General features: G+C 36.0%; 1 protein-coding gene across 2 annotated transcripts; it reads left to right on the forward strand.

The window, feature by feature from the left end:
- LOC109840875 lies at positions 455 to 16,154 on the forward strand. Of its 2 annotated transcripts, XR_002247078.1 has the most exons (14): positions 455 to 542; positions 1,297 to 1,453; positions 1,919 to 2,059; positions 2,835 to 2,883; positions 4,062 to 4,079; positions 4,679 to 4,794; positions 4,869 to 4,982; positions 7,880 to 7,930; positions 9,800 to 9,888; positions 9,975 to 10,035; positions 15,006 to 15,083; positions 15,196 to 15,306; positions 15,406 to 15,563; positions 15,737 to 15,827. XR_002247078.1 is itself a non-coding variant. In XM_020409684.1 (13 exons), the coding sequence occupies exons 2-13, from the start codon at positions 1,337 to 1,339 to the stop codon at positions 15,863 to 15,865; spliced, it is 1,074 nt and encodes a 357-aa protein (XP_020265273.1). In that variant the 5' UTR covers positions 455 to 542; positions 1,297 to 1,336; the 3' UTR covers positions 15,866 to 16,154. The 2 variants fall into 2 exon arrangements, 1 of the variants encoding a protein (XP_020265273.1); XM_020409684.1 differs by lacking the exon at positions 15,406 to 15,563 and having other exon boundaries at positions 15,737 to 16,154.

Here is a 16,855-nt window from a genome sequence, read left to right on the forward strand (position 1 = left end):
TGCTACACAAAGACAAAGCAAGTCCGTTACTAAAAAATTACAACGTCAGAGTCTAGTATTTAATCCAAAAGGACAAGTTACTTCACTTAAAAACAGTATACATACATGAGCAAGAATAATAAATTGAAGTGAAGTTAAAAAACAAATACATGCTGGTATAGGGTAATAATAATATATAAAAGATAAATTGAAGTGAAGTTATACTTGATGAAGTTAGAACCGAACAAACCGAACTGAACCGCACCGAACCGATTTGTAATGGTCGGTTCGGTTTTGAATTGTAGATGGTTCGATTCGGTTGTTCAAATTTTAATAAAAACCGACCCGAACCGAACCGTGCTCACCCCTAAACGGATCCTTAGAATCACCACCTCCTCTCCATCACGATCTGCCAATCACAAGGAGCCACGTCACCCGATCAAATGAGCTACTCATTTTGATCGAGAAAACTACAGAAACACCCCTCTCTCGAATGTTTTTAGCGAGTGAGATCTATTTGCTGGGGAAAAAGAAACACAGAGGACATAAAATTCCTACTACAGGTACGTCTGATCCAATTTCTTTTTATTTTGTTTAATTTTCCGTGTTCTTTTATTTTCCCTTAAATTTGATTTCTGCAACTTTTTCGAGACTGGAATGCTAAGTCTTGCGAGTCTTCTTCTCCATTTTCCTTTTCTTTTAAATGAGATTTGTAGCAAACATAATGAATGTACCAGAAGATTGAGAAAGTTTTGATCTTGGACTTAATCGCGTATATTTAGATCTGATATGTTCTTAGGATGATTTTAGCAGTTAGTTTCGGCTGGGGATTAGTTTTCCCATGTTGAGAAATGGGTTACTTCACAATGTGAAAGTTGATGTTTGGATTGTTAATAATAACAAGTTAGCTGCGTGATAAAAATTTGTCAATGGGTTTACTCATTCATTAGTTACTGAGGCACCCACACAATTCTTCAGTTTTTAATCTACTGTCTATTAATTAATTTGTATTTACCACACACTTCATTTTTGTTTTACTCTTCCAGGATAACATTACATCAGGTTGATTGTTTACTGCTATCTAACTTTCCTAGTGCTTAATGTTGTGATTGTGCTGCCAGAACAATAAGATACTATAAAACTAAAATAAAATGAGTTTTTCTTACCTTATCTCTGTGATATATTTAGCATGATAACCACATTACTGTAACTCCAATTTTATGCTGACCTAAGAATTGTTGTTGTGTAACTCATTCAGAAGTTTTTTGTTTATTAACTTTTCCTAACTGTTTTTTCCCCCTTGGAAACTGAATCTAGGTGTCAATTGGTGGGGTAAAGACTGGCTTCGCCAAAAGCAATGCCTACCCATATTGCTATACTTGGTGCAGGCATCTTTGTTCGCACACAGTACATACCTAGACTGAGAGAGATAGGTGATTGTGTCATAATCAAAGCTATATGGAGCCGCAGCGAGGTAAATGAGGTTATATTGCCTTTTGTTGTTTTAGGCAGAAGACTGTAAATTTCCTAGTTTGGATGTCTTTTCTCTCGTATTCCTGGTTCTTCTTGGAATTTAGTTAATTTTATCTCTTCCTAGTTCAGATGTTTGTTCTCTCTTACATTCTTGTTTCTTCTTGGAATCAAGTTGAAGTCGGCTCCTCTTTCAAGAATACCGTCTCTATCACTGAAAATGTTACGTTTCTACTATGAGTTAGAAATTGGAAAAGTCAGGCAAAACTAGCAGCATAACCTGGATTTATAAGGTTAAATGCAACAGATATTTAGTGCTGGTGCTATAGAGCTGGTTGTATTGCTTACAGGCTGAAGTTAGGTCATAGCATCATTGCTTTCAACCTCTTCATTTTTCCTTTCAAATTTTCTTTTAATCATTTGAACTATAGCATACATTCTCTTTTCAAGTACATGGTGTTGTATCTAGGAATCTGCAAAAGCTGCTGTGGAACTTGCACGTGACTTTTCACCAGAGGTAGAATGTAAATGGGGTGATTCAGGCATTGATGACATTATTCAAGATACTTCTATACAAGGAGTTGCAATTGTTCTTGCTGGAGAAGCTCAGGTCCGTCCATATAAATCGGCTTGCTTTCTAGATATTGAATGTTCTGATATATCTCAGCCCATGTTGACTAGAATGCTTACTATGACCATGAGATTATATTACTTAATTCTAACTTTATGCTTAATATATATAATCATCAATCATGCTCTTCAGATGTCACTCAAGCGCATGTTGCCCATCAATATGAACTCTAATAGTCATGCGTCAAGTTTTTATCGTGCATCTTTCTCATCTTTCATGGTTCCTTTGAAATAGGAAACGTCTCTGTAAAATTATATGAAGAGCCCAAGAAGTTGTCTGGCTAGTAGTAGCTGTAATAACCAGCTTTTGAAATTTCGTTAATCATTCAGATAATAATGAGAAATAGTAATAAAAAACATAAAATTTATGGCATGCACCCATATGAAGGGAAAGTTTCCAATTTATTTCATGAAGGTGCTCCATCTTGTAACTCTTTTCGCTTAGTGCTTGTGTTTGACCATGAGATTGCATTTTAGACATTGTTTGATTGGTATGGTAATGGTTCAGTTTTGTGCATAATCAACTTATTAAATAAGTCTCTTTTTTCTCCCTCCCTCCCTCCCTTCTGTGTGATGCTTGCTTCTGATGTCTTGCCATGTTTTACTCAAGAAAATCCCAGTGACGCAATCCCTTCCCCAAAAGTAATTACTTAACTAATGAATAAACCGCCAACCAGTCATACTATGTTTGCTTCTTCTACAATTATGCGCCTCGTTCTATAAAGTTACACTGATATATTTATTCAAATTTTCAGGTTGATATGTCTTTAAAGATGCTAAAAGCAGGAAAACATGTTATACAAGGTAATTATAAGGACAGCTTAAAGGCATTGTTGCAAATGAAATCTCATCTTTTAAATCAAAGCCCTACTGTCTATCACTTTCTTATTACCTTTTCACTATTTTATGCCTGTCATAATGTCACGCCCCGGGCCCGTGAACCCGTTGGCGCGATGTAAGCCATGGGACCACTGAGAGCAACTCGTTGTTTGGCTAAATCTACTACCAAAAATTGTTAGCACTTGTTACTCTTGAGCCCTTTTGATTACATTATATATACTTTTAAGTCCTCATCACTTTCCAATGTGGGGCTATTCTTTTGGGTATTAGAATCACCCCACCTTACAAATGTGACGTTCTCGTCACAACATGACAATTGACACATCCAAGTATCACCACCAGGCAACTTGGACTCTAAAGGTGGTTCCTACGAGCTCTAGAGGTGGCTTCCACTGCGCTCACGTGGTATAGCATTTAGTCATGCATAGCACTTGACTCCATATTTCCAACTAGCAAACTTGCTCTGATACCATTAGTTACGCCTTGGGCCTACGAGCTAGTTGGCGTAGTGTAAGTCATGCGACCCACTAAGAGCAGCTCGTTATTTGGCTAAATCTACTACCAAAAAGTGCTAGCACTTGTTACTCTTGAGCCCTTTGGATTACGTTATAAACAATTTAAAGTTCCCATCACTTTCCGATATGGGACTTTTCTTTTGGATATTACGCATATGTGTTCCATGCACATGTCCTTGTGCTTACACATTTCGCTGAATGGTTGCTAATGGCAATTCTTAGGTGTCAGTGTCATTTCTAAGTTACCTGTTTAACTTTCAAACATTTAGGCTTAATGGTGACTAAATAGATCTCTAGGGTTATACATATGCACACTTGTGCACACTTTCTTTTTTCTTTTTTTTTTCTTTTTTTGCCTAAAAGAAAATTAGAGTGAGTTCACATCAATAATTTATTAACCAAAAGCAACAGTTATTCTGATTAGTAGTGACTACGTGATAATTCCAAGTATTTACTTTTTAAAATGCATTTGAAATTTTAGCTCTCATTATCTGCAATTTCGCATTCGTATTTATCAACTATTTGTGTTGGATTTGTTAATAGACTTTTACATGAGTATTCTTCCTTGTCCATGAGTTCCTAATTTGTCTTATCCTATGCATGGCTGATGAATATGTGGATCCGAAGAAAAACCTGCTTCTGGATGTAAGTGACCTTCTATGCATATCAGTTACTAGTTTGATCAAGTTCAAATATGCTAGCAGTTAGTCTCATTGCTTTATTTGCACTCTTTAAGTTTTGTATATCACCTGTGGAAGTTCGAGCTGTTGTCTAATTAAAAATATATCAGAGTGTACTAGGCTAGATTGGCTAAGCATCTTTGTCGAAGTCGTGTATTACACTGTGGCTTCACTCATTTAACTAACCTTACTCAGGAATTAAATTGCACATCTACAAGCTTCTATGGTACTAGCTTTGGGTGGGTTGATTATCCATCAATGTAATATTAAAACAGTCTTGGAGACGATGTCATTGCACCTCATTTGATTACCAATGTGACCCAGTAAATTGTACTCTGATCTGAACCTCTACATCATCCATTCTGCTGGTATTAGGAAGATAACTTTATTGTACAGCACGCCAACCAGGTCTTGCTTAAGAAACTAAATGTACAGTTGGGTAGAAAGTATCATCTTCATAGCAAAATACAATCAAAAGATTTAGAGTTAGAGATAATTTTATTAAATACCTAGTAAGTTTGTACGTCATCAAACCTGTGAGCGATGGGCTTTTCCTCTAATTAGCTACCGATGAGGCAGAAAAAGCACTTTTGGGCTACAAGGCCCTTTGCAACAGCATTGCTCAACAACCCATTTGGGCAGTTGCAGAAAATTACCGTTTTGAGCCTGCATTTGTGGAGGTAAGCATCTATTTCCATTACTATAACTCCTTTTGAATGTCAGCATAAATAAATTTCTAAAACTTTTTTTACAGTCCAGAAAATTAATGAATGATATCGGCGATATGATGCATATCCAAGTTATTGTTGAAGGATCAATGAACAGCTCAAACCCGTACTTCTCAAGCTCTTGGCGAAGAAATTTCACAGTAAGTGAACTACTTGCTTATGTCTACGTTACTTAAAAATAGTTGCTTTATGTCTATGATTACGTCAATAGCTTGGAAGAATCCAGCTACACATATGGGCTAGACTGCTTCAGTTATGCAAATATTTTAGTTGAAAACAGATATCCTGACCATATTTCTCATAATTAATGATCCACATTTTCAAACCTTGGCATTCAAAGTTTCAAATATAGCATTATCTCTTTATAGTTACAATCATTAGGAAGAAAAATACATTAGTTTGTCATAATAGCATCAAAGTTGTCATCATTTAGAAGTTAATGGCTTCTGTTCAGTTGCAACCTAAGCCACTCGGGGACAGTATGACTACAGGTGCAGGTATGGGGCACGGAAAATTTGTAAAAGGTAGGATACGAGGACATGGCTGAAACTCATGGGATATAGTCATAATTCTGAGCTACATATGTAAGTGGCCCTTTTAAATAATAGCTCTTAAGGCTGAAACAAACTCGATCCTTGTCCAACAAATTACAAAAATGGATGTGAATTGTAGGATATATATCTGGAAGTATATAATGAGTGTTTTAAATTAAACATGCATTGTATAATTGAGTACAGCTCTGAATAAATATATGCATATATTTAAGGCGTGTCCAAGAAGTGTCAGGTACGGCTATGTTTATGACACATGTTGCGTACGGGTATGACCCCATATTAGAAGTACCCCAGGTAACATAGGTTGCAACTTTTATGAGATCTTAGTTGTGAATCTGTGTTGCTCCCTGTTCATACTTCTATGTTTCTTATTTTCCTGCTAGCCCTATAAATATCTAATGTTTTATCTTTCCAATGTTCAGCAACAACTATATCTCCGTCTAAATAGCTGCTATATATACTCATCTGTGCTGCCCTGCTGGAAAACAGGAGATACATTTATGAATATCATAATAGCATGAAAGTTATCTAATAATTAGAAGGTTAATGGCTCCAGTTCAGTTGAACTGTACTGAAATATTACTTGTTCAGTTGAACTGTACTGAAATATTACTTAGTTGTGAATCTGTGTTGCCCCTTGGTCATACTTCTATGTTTCTTATTTTCTTGCTCTCTCTAAATATATCATTTTTATCTTTCAAAAGTTTAATTTCATAAATATATCTCTGCCTAAATAGCTGCTGTTTATACTCATGTATGCTGCCATTCTGGCAAACAGGACACACCAACTTTAGGGGCTGTTTGGTAGGCTGCAACTGGAGTGGTTGCAACTCCAGTTGCATGCAACTAGGTCCAATTTGACTAGTTGCATGTGTTTGTTTTGCTGCAACTCACAGTTGCAGCTGCAACCACAGTTGCAAAACAACCCTTAGTTGCAACATATGACTTACGTCAAAAATGACCGCAAGTCATAGTTGCAACTGACCTAAATTTATTAAAATCAAAATCATTACTTAATATTTCAAAAATAAATTCATTTAAGGTTTAAAATAATCTTTTAAATAATTCTTACTATAATAATTTCTTCAAAAACGTTTTTAAAAAAAACATCATCAATCTTTTAAAATAATTATTATTATAATAATTTCTTCAAAATAATATGTTAGTTTTAAAAGTAATATATTATCTTTAAAATAATATATTATTTTTTAAAAATAATATATTTTTTAAAAATAATATATTTTTTAAAAATAATATATTTTTTAAAAATAATATATTTTTTAAAAATAATATATTTTTTAAAAATAATATATTTTTTAAAAATAATATATTTTTTGAATAATATAATTTTTCTAAAATAATATATTTTCCTAAAATAATATATTTTTTGAAAAATAAAATTTTCCAGGAATACTATTATTTTTCTAAAATAATATATTTTTTGAATAATATATTTTTTTAAAATATATTATTTAAATAATTATTAATTTTCTAACAATAATATACTTTTTAAAATAATAATATATTTCTTTTAAAATAATATATATTTTCTAAAATAAGTATATTTTTTAAGAATAATATAATTTTTATAAAATATATGTTTTTTAAAATCATATATATATTTTTAATATAATATATATTAAAATAATATTATTTTTTTGAATAAATATATTTTTTGAAAATACTATATATTTTATAATAATATTATTTAAAATTATAATTATTTTATAATGAATAATATTTAAATAATATAATTTTCTAAAAATAATATATATTTATAAATAATATATTTTTTTTTGAACAATATATTTTTAAAGAGTAATATGTTTTTTGAATAATGTATTTTTAAAATAATATAATTTTCTAAAAATAATATATATTTTAAATGATATGTTATATTATTTTTAAAAATATTATATTAACTTTTAAAAATATATTATTTGTTAAAAATATATTATTTTTTAAAAATATATTACTTTTTAAAAAATATTATTTTTTAAAAATATTTTATGAGTTGCATATGTTAAGTTATAAGCATAATCAAACAACTGCAACTATAAGTTGCAAAGTTTAAATTTTAAACCAAACAATTGTAACTGTAGTTGCATGTAAGAAGAGTTGCAACGTCTCAGTTGCATGCAAGTGACACTTGCATTGCAACTCTAGTTGCAAACAACCAAACGCCACCTTAATTTCACAAACCCCTTCCAAAGAGTCCCCCGTGACATATAAATATAAACATACATATAAAAGAGAAAGTGCCTGCTTGTGCTGCTGTGACCTGAGGAAATGACAATTAAACTGATAGATCAGTTGTCCACAAAAATAGTATGTCTATGCATCTGTGCCTAACTATTTGTGTGAGAGCTTCATATATTTCTTTAATCTTAGCTTTAAAGCTCAACCATACTAATATTAAAAGTATATAGTCAATTTTCCCAGAACTTTTGCTAATCAAATGTATGATTGATTCCATTTTGCAGGGAGGTTTCATTTTAGATATGGGGGTACACTTCATTGCAGGATTAAGAATGGTAATTTTCTGTTGTTTTGTAATTTATACTTAATTTATTTAAGGAAGAACTAGTCATATGGTTATTATGGGATAGCAATTAAAATAAATAATAAAAAATCTGTAGGCCTATGACGGCCATCAGTTCCGCTGCTAATGCTCTAAAAATAGGAAGAAACCAATAAAATTTTGATGAAAAAAGTAATGTCTAATGCGTTGAAGTTAAATACATAAGATCAAGTGAATTCTGAAATAAAAACATTAATCAGATGGAGCCTCTTAAAATATCTCATGCACCTCCTTGATGTCAATGTTCACTTGGCTGTTGAGCAGTTCTGCTCATATCATTTAATTTGAAGAGAGTTCTTGCCATATCATATTGGCTAGAGAGTGCTTCCATTCATATTTACTACAGTTAGATTGTATTTAGCATACAAAATGGTATTTGCTTTCTTCTAATGCACTGAAATATTTCAAGTTCCGATGGTGAATTTACTGACAACAGGCGAGACACCATTATGCCCATCTGCAAACCTTAAGATATTTATTTAAGGGGAATATATAAACACGTTTCTCTTAATAGACGTCCACACTTATGAGTTATGTAGGTTAGAGTTGTGTTCACATTCTATCTAATTGTCAACTCGCGTAGCATGAGTGACATGACAACGTAAGTACATACCTGATATTAAGAGCATGTTTGGCAACTTTGGATTATAATCCATGTAGATTATAACAAATAGTGTTTGGTAAATTTAGTGGATTATAATCCGTTTTCAATAGTGTAGTGTTCAGCAAATGGGTGGATTATAATCCATCATTGTTGTGAAAGTGACCAAAAAGGACATGGCTTATAATCCAATAAAAAGGACATGAGTTGGATTTTGTTAAATGTTGAGGGATATCTATGTCTTTTACTTGGTCAAACCTTGTGGTTTATAATCCACCAAAAAATAAGCTAGGCTATCTTAGCTTATTTTTTTGGTGGATTATAAGCCAAAATAAGCCACTTGCCATTTGCCAAACATCTCAAAGTGACTTACAAGCCACTTTGACCACTTACCAAACTTGCTCTAATTTTCTAGACATGTGCCCGTTGTGTACGTCTATTGCACAGAAAAATGTCAATTTATTAAAATTAGAACTTAATGGAACGGAAATTCTCCGAGAACTGATACTACGATGGCATGAGGTTGTATATACACCCATTACTCTCTACTATTATGTAAAGAGTTCAAGTCATATGTTTTCTCACCATAGGCTATCTCATCTACTAGTTATGCAATCTGAAAGCAAAGGTATAACTACAAGTAGTTGAGACATAGCATCATGTCTAGAATCATTAAGAGCCACAAGAACCCATAAGAGTCGACCTTAAAATTTTGCATCTCCTGGTGTCAAGTGTTAGCCTGGCAATATTATGTTTCCCTAAACAAGGTTTATGTTGCACCTAAGTGCATACTCCCACTTGACATATGAGCGAGCTTTCGTATATAATAATTCGCATAAACTAAGAATTAATTGCAGCTCGTGTTTTCAATAAAAGAATTGTAGGAAAAAATATATCCTAGTTAAGCATGCTCAAGCTGAAGTAATATCAAGATGAGTGAAGTCTTGAGGAGTGCTCGAGCTGATTTTAAGCATGCGGCGGACTTATGTATATCTAAGCATTTTCTGGTCAATTTATACTCTTGTGCTTCCCGTTATCTTTTACTCATCATAGCTGAATCTTCATCCAAAGAATATGGAAGCATGTGAATGTGCTTCCCGTCATTTTTTATTCATCATAGTTGAATCTTCATCCAAAGAATAAGGAAGCATGTGAATGTATTTGATAAATGTTTCTTTGCTGTAAAGTACAGCTAATTTTGTTTTTCCTTACTGTTAACAGATTGCTGGTTGTGAAATTTCAACAGTATCTGCTATTGCCCATTATGTTGATAAGACTTTGCCTCCTCCTGATAATTTATGTTCCCTATTGTAAGTTCATTACCACCAATTTCCGGATAAATTTGTTGAGGTTGTCATCTAATTAGTTGCTATTAACATGTTTTTCTTATGTGTAGTCAACTGGAAAATGGCTGTGCTGGCGTATTTGTAATGGCAGTATCATCAGCATCACCAAAGGTAAAAATAAACATGTTAGTCATTGTTAGTCAACAATTGAGGCCAACAAAACTTTCGGTGGCCTCAATTGTTGACATCAAGAGAGAGGGGGAGGTGCAGCCTCAATTGTTGACATCAAGAGAGAGGGGGAGGTGCAGCCTCCGTTGTTGACATCAAGAGAGAGGAGGTGCCGAATTTGTTGACAAAAGAGAAGGCATGGAAGCTATAAACCCCCCCCCCTCTCTTCCTCTGTAAAAACGCACTCCAAAACTCCAAACCAGCAGAGAGTGATTGAGAGAAAAAGAGAGAGAAAGCCACACAAGAAATCTGTGAGCTCTCAATATTTTGTATGAGTGTTGTATGTTGAGATTGAATAAAGTGATACACCCTCTTGCCGTGGACGTAGATCAATTTGATCGAACCACGTAAATATTGTGTTTGTGATTGTTCTATTCTCTGGTTTAGTGGGTGATTTCCCCAACAAACTGGTATCAGAGCTTCTCGGTTCTAGGACAGCTTTCAATCCTCCACAATGGCTTCTGTGAAGTTCTCGGTGTCGATCTTTGATGGCCAAAATAATTTCGGCCTATGGAGGATAAAGATGAAGGCTTTGTTGCGACGTGAAGGCACGGTTAAAGCTATCGATGGGAAATACCCAGAAGATATGACTAGTGCCGAGATCGAAGAGATGGACGAAAAGGCTCACAGCGCCTTGCAATTGTCACTATCCGATAATGTGCTTCGTGAAGTTGCCGATGAGGAAACGGCAGCGGGGTTGTGGTCAAAGCTCGAAAGTCTCTATTTGAAGAAATCTCTTACTACGAGATTATACCTGAAGCAGCGGCTATACACATTGAAGATGAAAGAAGGTACACCCATTCAAGAACACCTTGATGAATTTAATAAAATTGTCATGGATATGAAAAACCTGGATCTTAAACTTGATGATGAAGACCAGGCTCTCATTGTGTTATGTTCCTTGCCTAACTCTTATGAAAACTTTGTTAACTCTATGTTGTATGGAAGAGAATCCATAAGTCTTGAGGATGTGAAGGCCTCTTTGAACTCTGCTGAGTTGAGAACAAAGTTGAATGGGAGAGGTACCGATGGGCAGGCTGATGGTCTGCTAGCCAGAGGTAGATCGAAGGCCAGAGAAGGTGATAAAGGGCAATCCAGAAATCGCTCAAAGTCCAGGTCAGCCCCAAACAAGAAAAATGTGGAGTGTTTCTACTGTCACAAGAAAGGGCATTACAAGTCAGAATGCTATGCTCTAAAGAAGAAAGACAACCAGCGTGGTGAAACATCAGATTCAGCTAATACGGCAAAGGCTGATACTGCCGTTGTTGCTGAGACGGTTCTTACAGTATGTCCCTTGGATGGCCGTTCCGATAAAGAATGGATCTTGGATACAGGTGCGTCTTTTCATATGTGTCCAAATAAAGATTGGTTCACTACTTACAGATCTATAAGTGGTGGATCAGTTTTGATGGGTAACAATGCAGTTTGCAAGACAGTTGGCATTGGTACAGTTCGCATCCGGTGTCACGATGGGATAGTGAGAACTTTATCAGATGTGAGACACATCCCGGACTTAAAGAAAAATCTGATTTCTTTGAGTTCTTTGGATTCTATTGGGTGTTCTTACACTGACGAAGGTGGAGCTCTTAGAGTTACTAAGGGTTCATTGGTTGTGATGAAAGGTAGTAAGGTGAACAGTCTTTATGTTCTCCAAGGCAGTACGGTGACAGGCTCTGCAGGTGTGTCTTCTGATGCTGATAGAGACACTACTCAGTTGTGGCACATGCGCTTAGGCCACATGAGTGAGAAGGGAATGACTATTTTGAGTAAACGTGGCTTACTCTGTGGTGATCATACATCATCACTGGATTTCTGTGAGCATTGTGTGTTTGGGAAGCAAACTCGGGTCAGCTTCTCGACTGGCTCACATACGACGAAGGGCACTCTCGACTACATCCATTCAGATTTATGGGGACCTGCTCAGGTTCCATCCAAAGGTGATGCTCTTTATTTTCTGACATTTAATGATGATTTTTCCAGAAAAGTTTGGGTTTACTTTCTCAGGCGCAAAAGCGAGGTGTTCGAAACTTTCAAGAAGTGGAAAGTACTTGTTGAGAATCAAACTGGAAAGAAGATTAAACGTCTCCGAACAGATAATGGCTTAGAGTTCTGCAGTGGTGAGTTCAATCAGTTCTGCTCAAATTCTGGGATCGTACGACATCGCACGGTCAGGCACACTCCTCAGCAAAACGGGGTGGCAGAACGCATGAATAGAACGTTGATGGAGAGAGCTAGGTGTATGCTCTCAAACTCTGGCTTGGATAAAGGCTTCTGGGCTGAAGCTGTTAACACAGCTTGTTACTTGGTGAATCGGTCTCCTTCTACAGCCATTGAACACAAGACTCCAAATGAGGTATGGTCAGGTAAACCAAATGACTATTCAAATTTAAAGGTATTTGGATGTCCCGCTTACTATCATGTTAGAGAGGGTAAGCTTGAGCCTAGAGCTAAGAAATGCATATTTATTGGTTATGCTGATGGCGTAAAAGGCTATCGTTTGTGGAGTCTTGAACCTGATTCTCCTAAATTCATTATTAGTAGAGATGTTACTTTTAATGAAAGATATATGCTTGATCATGGGAAGGTTTCTGTTGAGTCTACAGGAAATGTAGAGAAGACCATGGATAAGGTGGAGCTTCAGGTGGAGCTCGAGGGAGAGACGTCTCAAAAGTCGTCTATAAAATTTGCTCCTACAGCTGTAGAAGAGCAACATGATTCAGGCTCAGATGCTGATGATGCTGAGACTGAAGAACCTTATTCCATAGCCACTGGCAGAGAGAGAAGACATATCAAACCTCCTCAAAGATATGCACATGCTGAATTAGTGGCGTATGCTCTCACGACAGCTGAAGATATGAGTATTCTAGAGCCATCAAACTTTACTGAAGCTGTCTCATGCGGAGAATCTGGACGTTGGGCCACAGCTATGACAGAAGAACTCGAGTTACTCTACAAGAATCAGACTTGGGATTTGGTGCAATTACCTAAGGGTAAAAGGGCAATTGGATGCAAGTGGATTTTCAAGAAGAAAGAAGGGATCCCAGGGGTTGAAGATGCTAGATTCAAAGCACGGTTGGTGGCTAAGGGTTATAGACAAAAGGAGGGAATTGACTATGATGAAGTGTTCTCTCCGGTTGTGAAGCATACCTCCATCCGTGTATTGCTTGCCATGGTTGCTCTATTTGATCTGGAGCTTGAGCAGCTTGATGTGAAGACTGCATTCTTGCATGGCGAACTTGAGGAGACTATCTACATGTCTCAGCCAGAGGGATACTTCGTAGAAGGTAAAGAAGATCAAGTTTGCAGATTGAAGAAATCTTTGTACGGCCTGAAGCAATCTCCCAGACAGTGGTACAAGAGGTTTGATAATTTTATGCTTAGTCATGGGTACTCAAGAAGTACTTATGATAGTTGTGTGTACTACATGCATCTAGGAGATGATTCTTTTATTTATCTTCTATTATATGTCGATGACATGCTTATTGCTGCTAAGAACATGTCGCAGATTCTTATTTTGAAGAAACAACTCAGTGATGAGTTTGAGATGAAAGATCTTGGTGCAGCAAAGAAGATCTTAGGTATGGAGATCAGGAGGGACAGGAAAGCTGGAACTTTATATCTCTCACAGAAGAGTTATATTGAAAAGGTGCTTGAACGCTTTGGGATGAAAAGGGCCAAACCCGTTACGACTCCTTTGGCTCCTCACTTTAGGCTCTCGGCTTCAGATTCACCTACAAGTGAGAACGAGAAGAAGGAGATGTCCCGAGTTCCATACTCCAATGCAGTGGGTAGCATAATGTATGCTATGATTTGCACTCGTCCAGACATTGCCCAGGCAGTCAGTGTAGTGAGCAGATACATGGCTCAACCAGGGAAGGCACACTGGGAAGCAGTAAAGTGGATCCTTCGGTATCTCAGGGGTACCTCAGATTTGGGTTTAGTTTTTGATAGCAGTACTTTGGGAACCTCAGTTGTAGGTTTTGTGGATTCTGACTATGCAGGTGATCTCGATAAAAGGAGATCTTTGACTGGTTATCTTTTTACTCTTTCTGGCTCAGCTATTAGTTGGAGATCAACTCTACAGTCGACAGTTGCTTTGTCTACTACAGAGGCAGAATACATGGCAGCAGCAGAAGCGGTAAAAGAGGCCATTTGGTTGAGAAATCTCGTGAGGGAGCTTGGACTTCGATCCCGGCCTTCAAGTTCAAGCACTGCTTGAATTTGGGAGGCATTCGCACTTGTTAAGTGGCCCCTTTTGGGGCATTGTTTGCAAGATGGGTGAAGACTCACTAGTTATTGGTGTCGGCTCAGTTTTTTGGGAAAACTTCACCGAGGTGGAGATTGTTAGTCATTGTTAGTCAACAATTGAGGCCAACAAAACTTTCGGTGGCCTCAATTGTTGACATCAAGAGAGAGGGGGAGGTGCAGCCTCCGTTGTTGACATCAAGAGAGAGGAGGTGCCGAATTTGTTGACAAAAGAAAAGGCATGGAAGCTATAAACCCCCCCTCTCTTCCTCTGTAAAAACGCACTCCAAAACTCCAAACCAGCAGAGAGTGATTGAGAGAAAAAGAGAGAGAAAGCCACACAAGAAATCTGTGAGCTCTCAATATTTTGTATGGGTGTTGTATGTTGAGATTGAATATAGTGATACACCCTCTTGCCGTGGACGTAGATCAATTTGATCGAACCACGTAAATATTGTGTTTGTGATTGTTCTATTCTCTGGTTTAGTGGGTGATTTCCCCAACAAAACAATTCTCTCTAAACAGGCCTTTGTATATGGTTGTTACTTATATCCCTTCATGTCTGCACTTAGAAAATTGCTATGGGTTCCAAAATGATTCATTGTAGGTTTTAAAGTGCCTGGGAACTTTTTCCCCCCATTTCAATATTTAGTTTTCTGTGTTATCAGATATTGTGGCGAATTGATGGGTCAAAGGGAACACTGCAAATTGAACGCGGCAATGAAAGTAGTCGCCATGGTTATGTGGTACATATCAGTACTCTTTGTATTGCGTTCTAATTTCTTCAAGTTCTTTTATTGAGGAACTGGGGTACATCATAGACATTCAATCTAGCGATGTTGGTTTTTTCTGTTGTAGGTATTGTTTAACAAAGCAGATGGTCATAGTCAAAGAACCTTCTATCCATTCTCTGGAGTGAATGAAGAATTGAAGTGTTTTATTCATGACATTGCACAGGCTAGTAGTAAGGTATCATGAAAATACACTATCTTTCTCTTTTCAGTTTGTAATATTCTGTTGACATGTTCGATTTGTGCCTTTTCTTTTGTTCATCAATAACCCTTATAGATGAAAGGTCATTTCTCCCAATACTGCAACTTGAAATATTGGAAGCCATCACTGCCTTAATAGTGCAAATTTGAAGATTTACGGATAATCATTGTACTTGAGGCAACTCAAACCGCACTATTGCCTAAAAGAAGTACTATAGAAAAGGCACAAACATCGTATGATAAATTGGTCTAATTTTCCTTTCATTAGATGTTCTTTCTTTCAAAATGTTACCTCGTATTACATTTCTGAAAAAGAAATACACTTTCGAGTAGGATTCACAACATAAAGCCCAAACCAGCCGTTATTTGTATCACTTATGTTAGTGCCGAACAAACCTTTGATGCAGGAAGGAGCTACATGCGAAGCAGAACCGCGGAGTTCCTATATTGAAGGTGCACGAGATGTTGCTGTTTTAGAAGCAATGCTCAAGTCAAGTGAGAAACAAGGAGCGCAGGTCCATGTCAAAAAGTTCTGAGTCGTTTCTTCGACTAGCTTTTCAAAAGGATTGTCATTGGATTTGGATGTCCAGATTCAGAACAGCACAAAGACGCTTCCGAAACTTCACTTGATGATATCAATTGCACTGCAAAACTGATCAGCTTCGTTTGACCTTCAATGTATTTTAGTTATAAGCATTGATCTTTTTCTCAAAAAAAAATAATAGATAAATAAATAAAGGTATAAGCATTGATCTTCATTGAAATTAGACAATTTTTTTCGTTTTTGCCTTCGTTATAGATTACTTCAAAACTGTGAAAGATTAATATACGATGCTCTGACTACTTAATTGGGGCAAAAAAAAGTCATGACATTTTTAGACTTTTGATTGAAAAAGGAGTTCAAAATAGATTGAAATAGTCTTTCATGACTTATTGTTGGCATATTATTGGAAATGTGAGTCGTGAAAAATGATTGAAGGCCTGGTTTAGCTAAAATATGCAATTGGTAATTGAGTTGAATTCAATTACTAATAAATACTAAATTCTTTTTTCCCCCCATAAGATTTATTCCCTTTAATAAATGAAAGGCAGATGACTAGGTCAAAATTCTGAGTATGATTCATGCTTTTTTTTCATGTGCATTACAGGTGTCAGATGATAATGATTTCCTTTTTTTTTCTTTTTTCTTAAAAGAAAAGATAATTATTTCCTTTTAGATTCATACTTTTGAGATAGTTTTTGAGATACAAGGGAAATGTTGGGAAGGCATTTCAGGTGTGGATGATAATGATTTCTTTTTTTCTTAAAAGAAAATATAATGATTTCCTTTTATAGATTCATATAGATTCATAGTTTTTTAGATACAAGGAAAAACATTGGGAAGGCAAGAAGATCCCTAGGGCCCAGATGGAAGCCTTAGTTTGATAGTGATCTCTACCAAGCAAATCCTGGTATGGGTCCCATTCCCACACTCCTCGCTGTATAGACATAATCAAATCAGTGACCTAGGTGTGGGTTCCACCTCG

This window comes from Asparagus officinalis, chromosome 5 (assembly GCF_001876935.1).
Source record: "Asparagus officinalis chromosome 5, Aspof.V1, whole genome shotgun sequence".
NCBI classification, from domain to species: Eukaryota; Viridiplantae; Streptophyta; class Magnoliopsida; order Asparagales; family Asparagaceae; genus Asparagus; species Asparagus officinalis.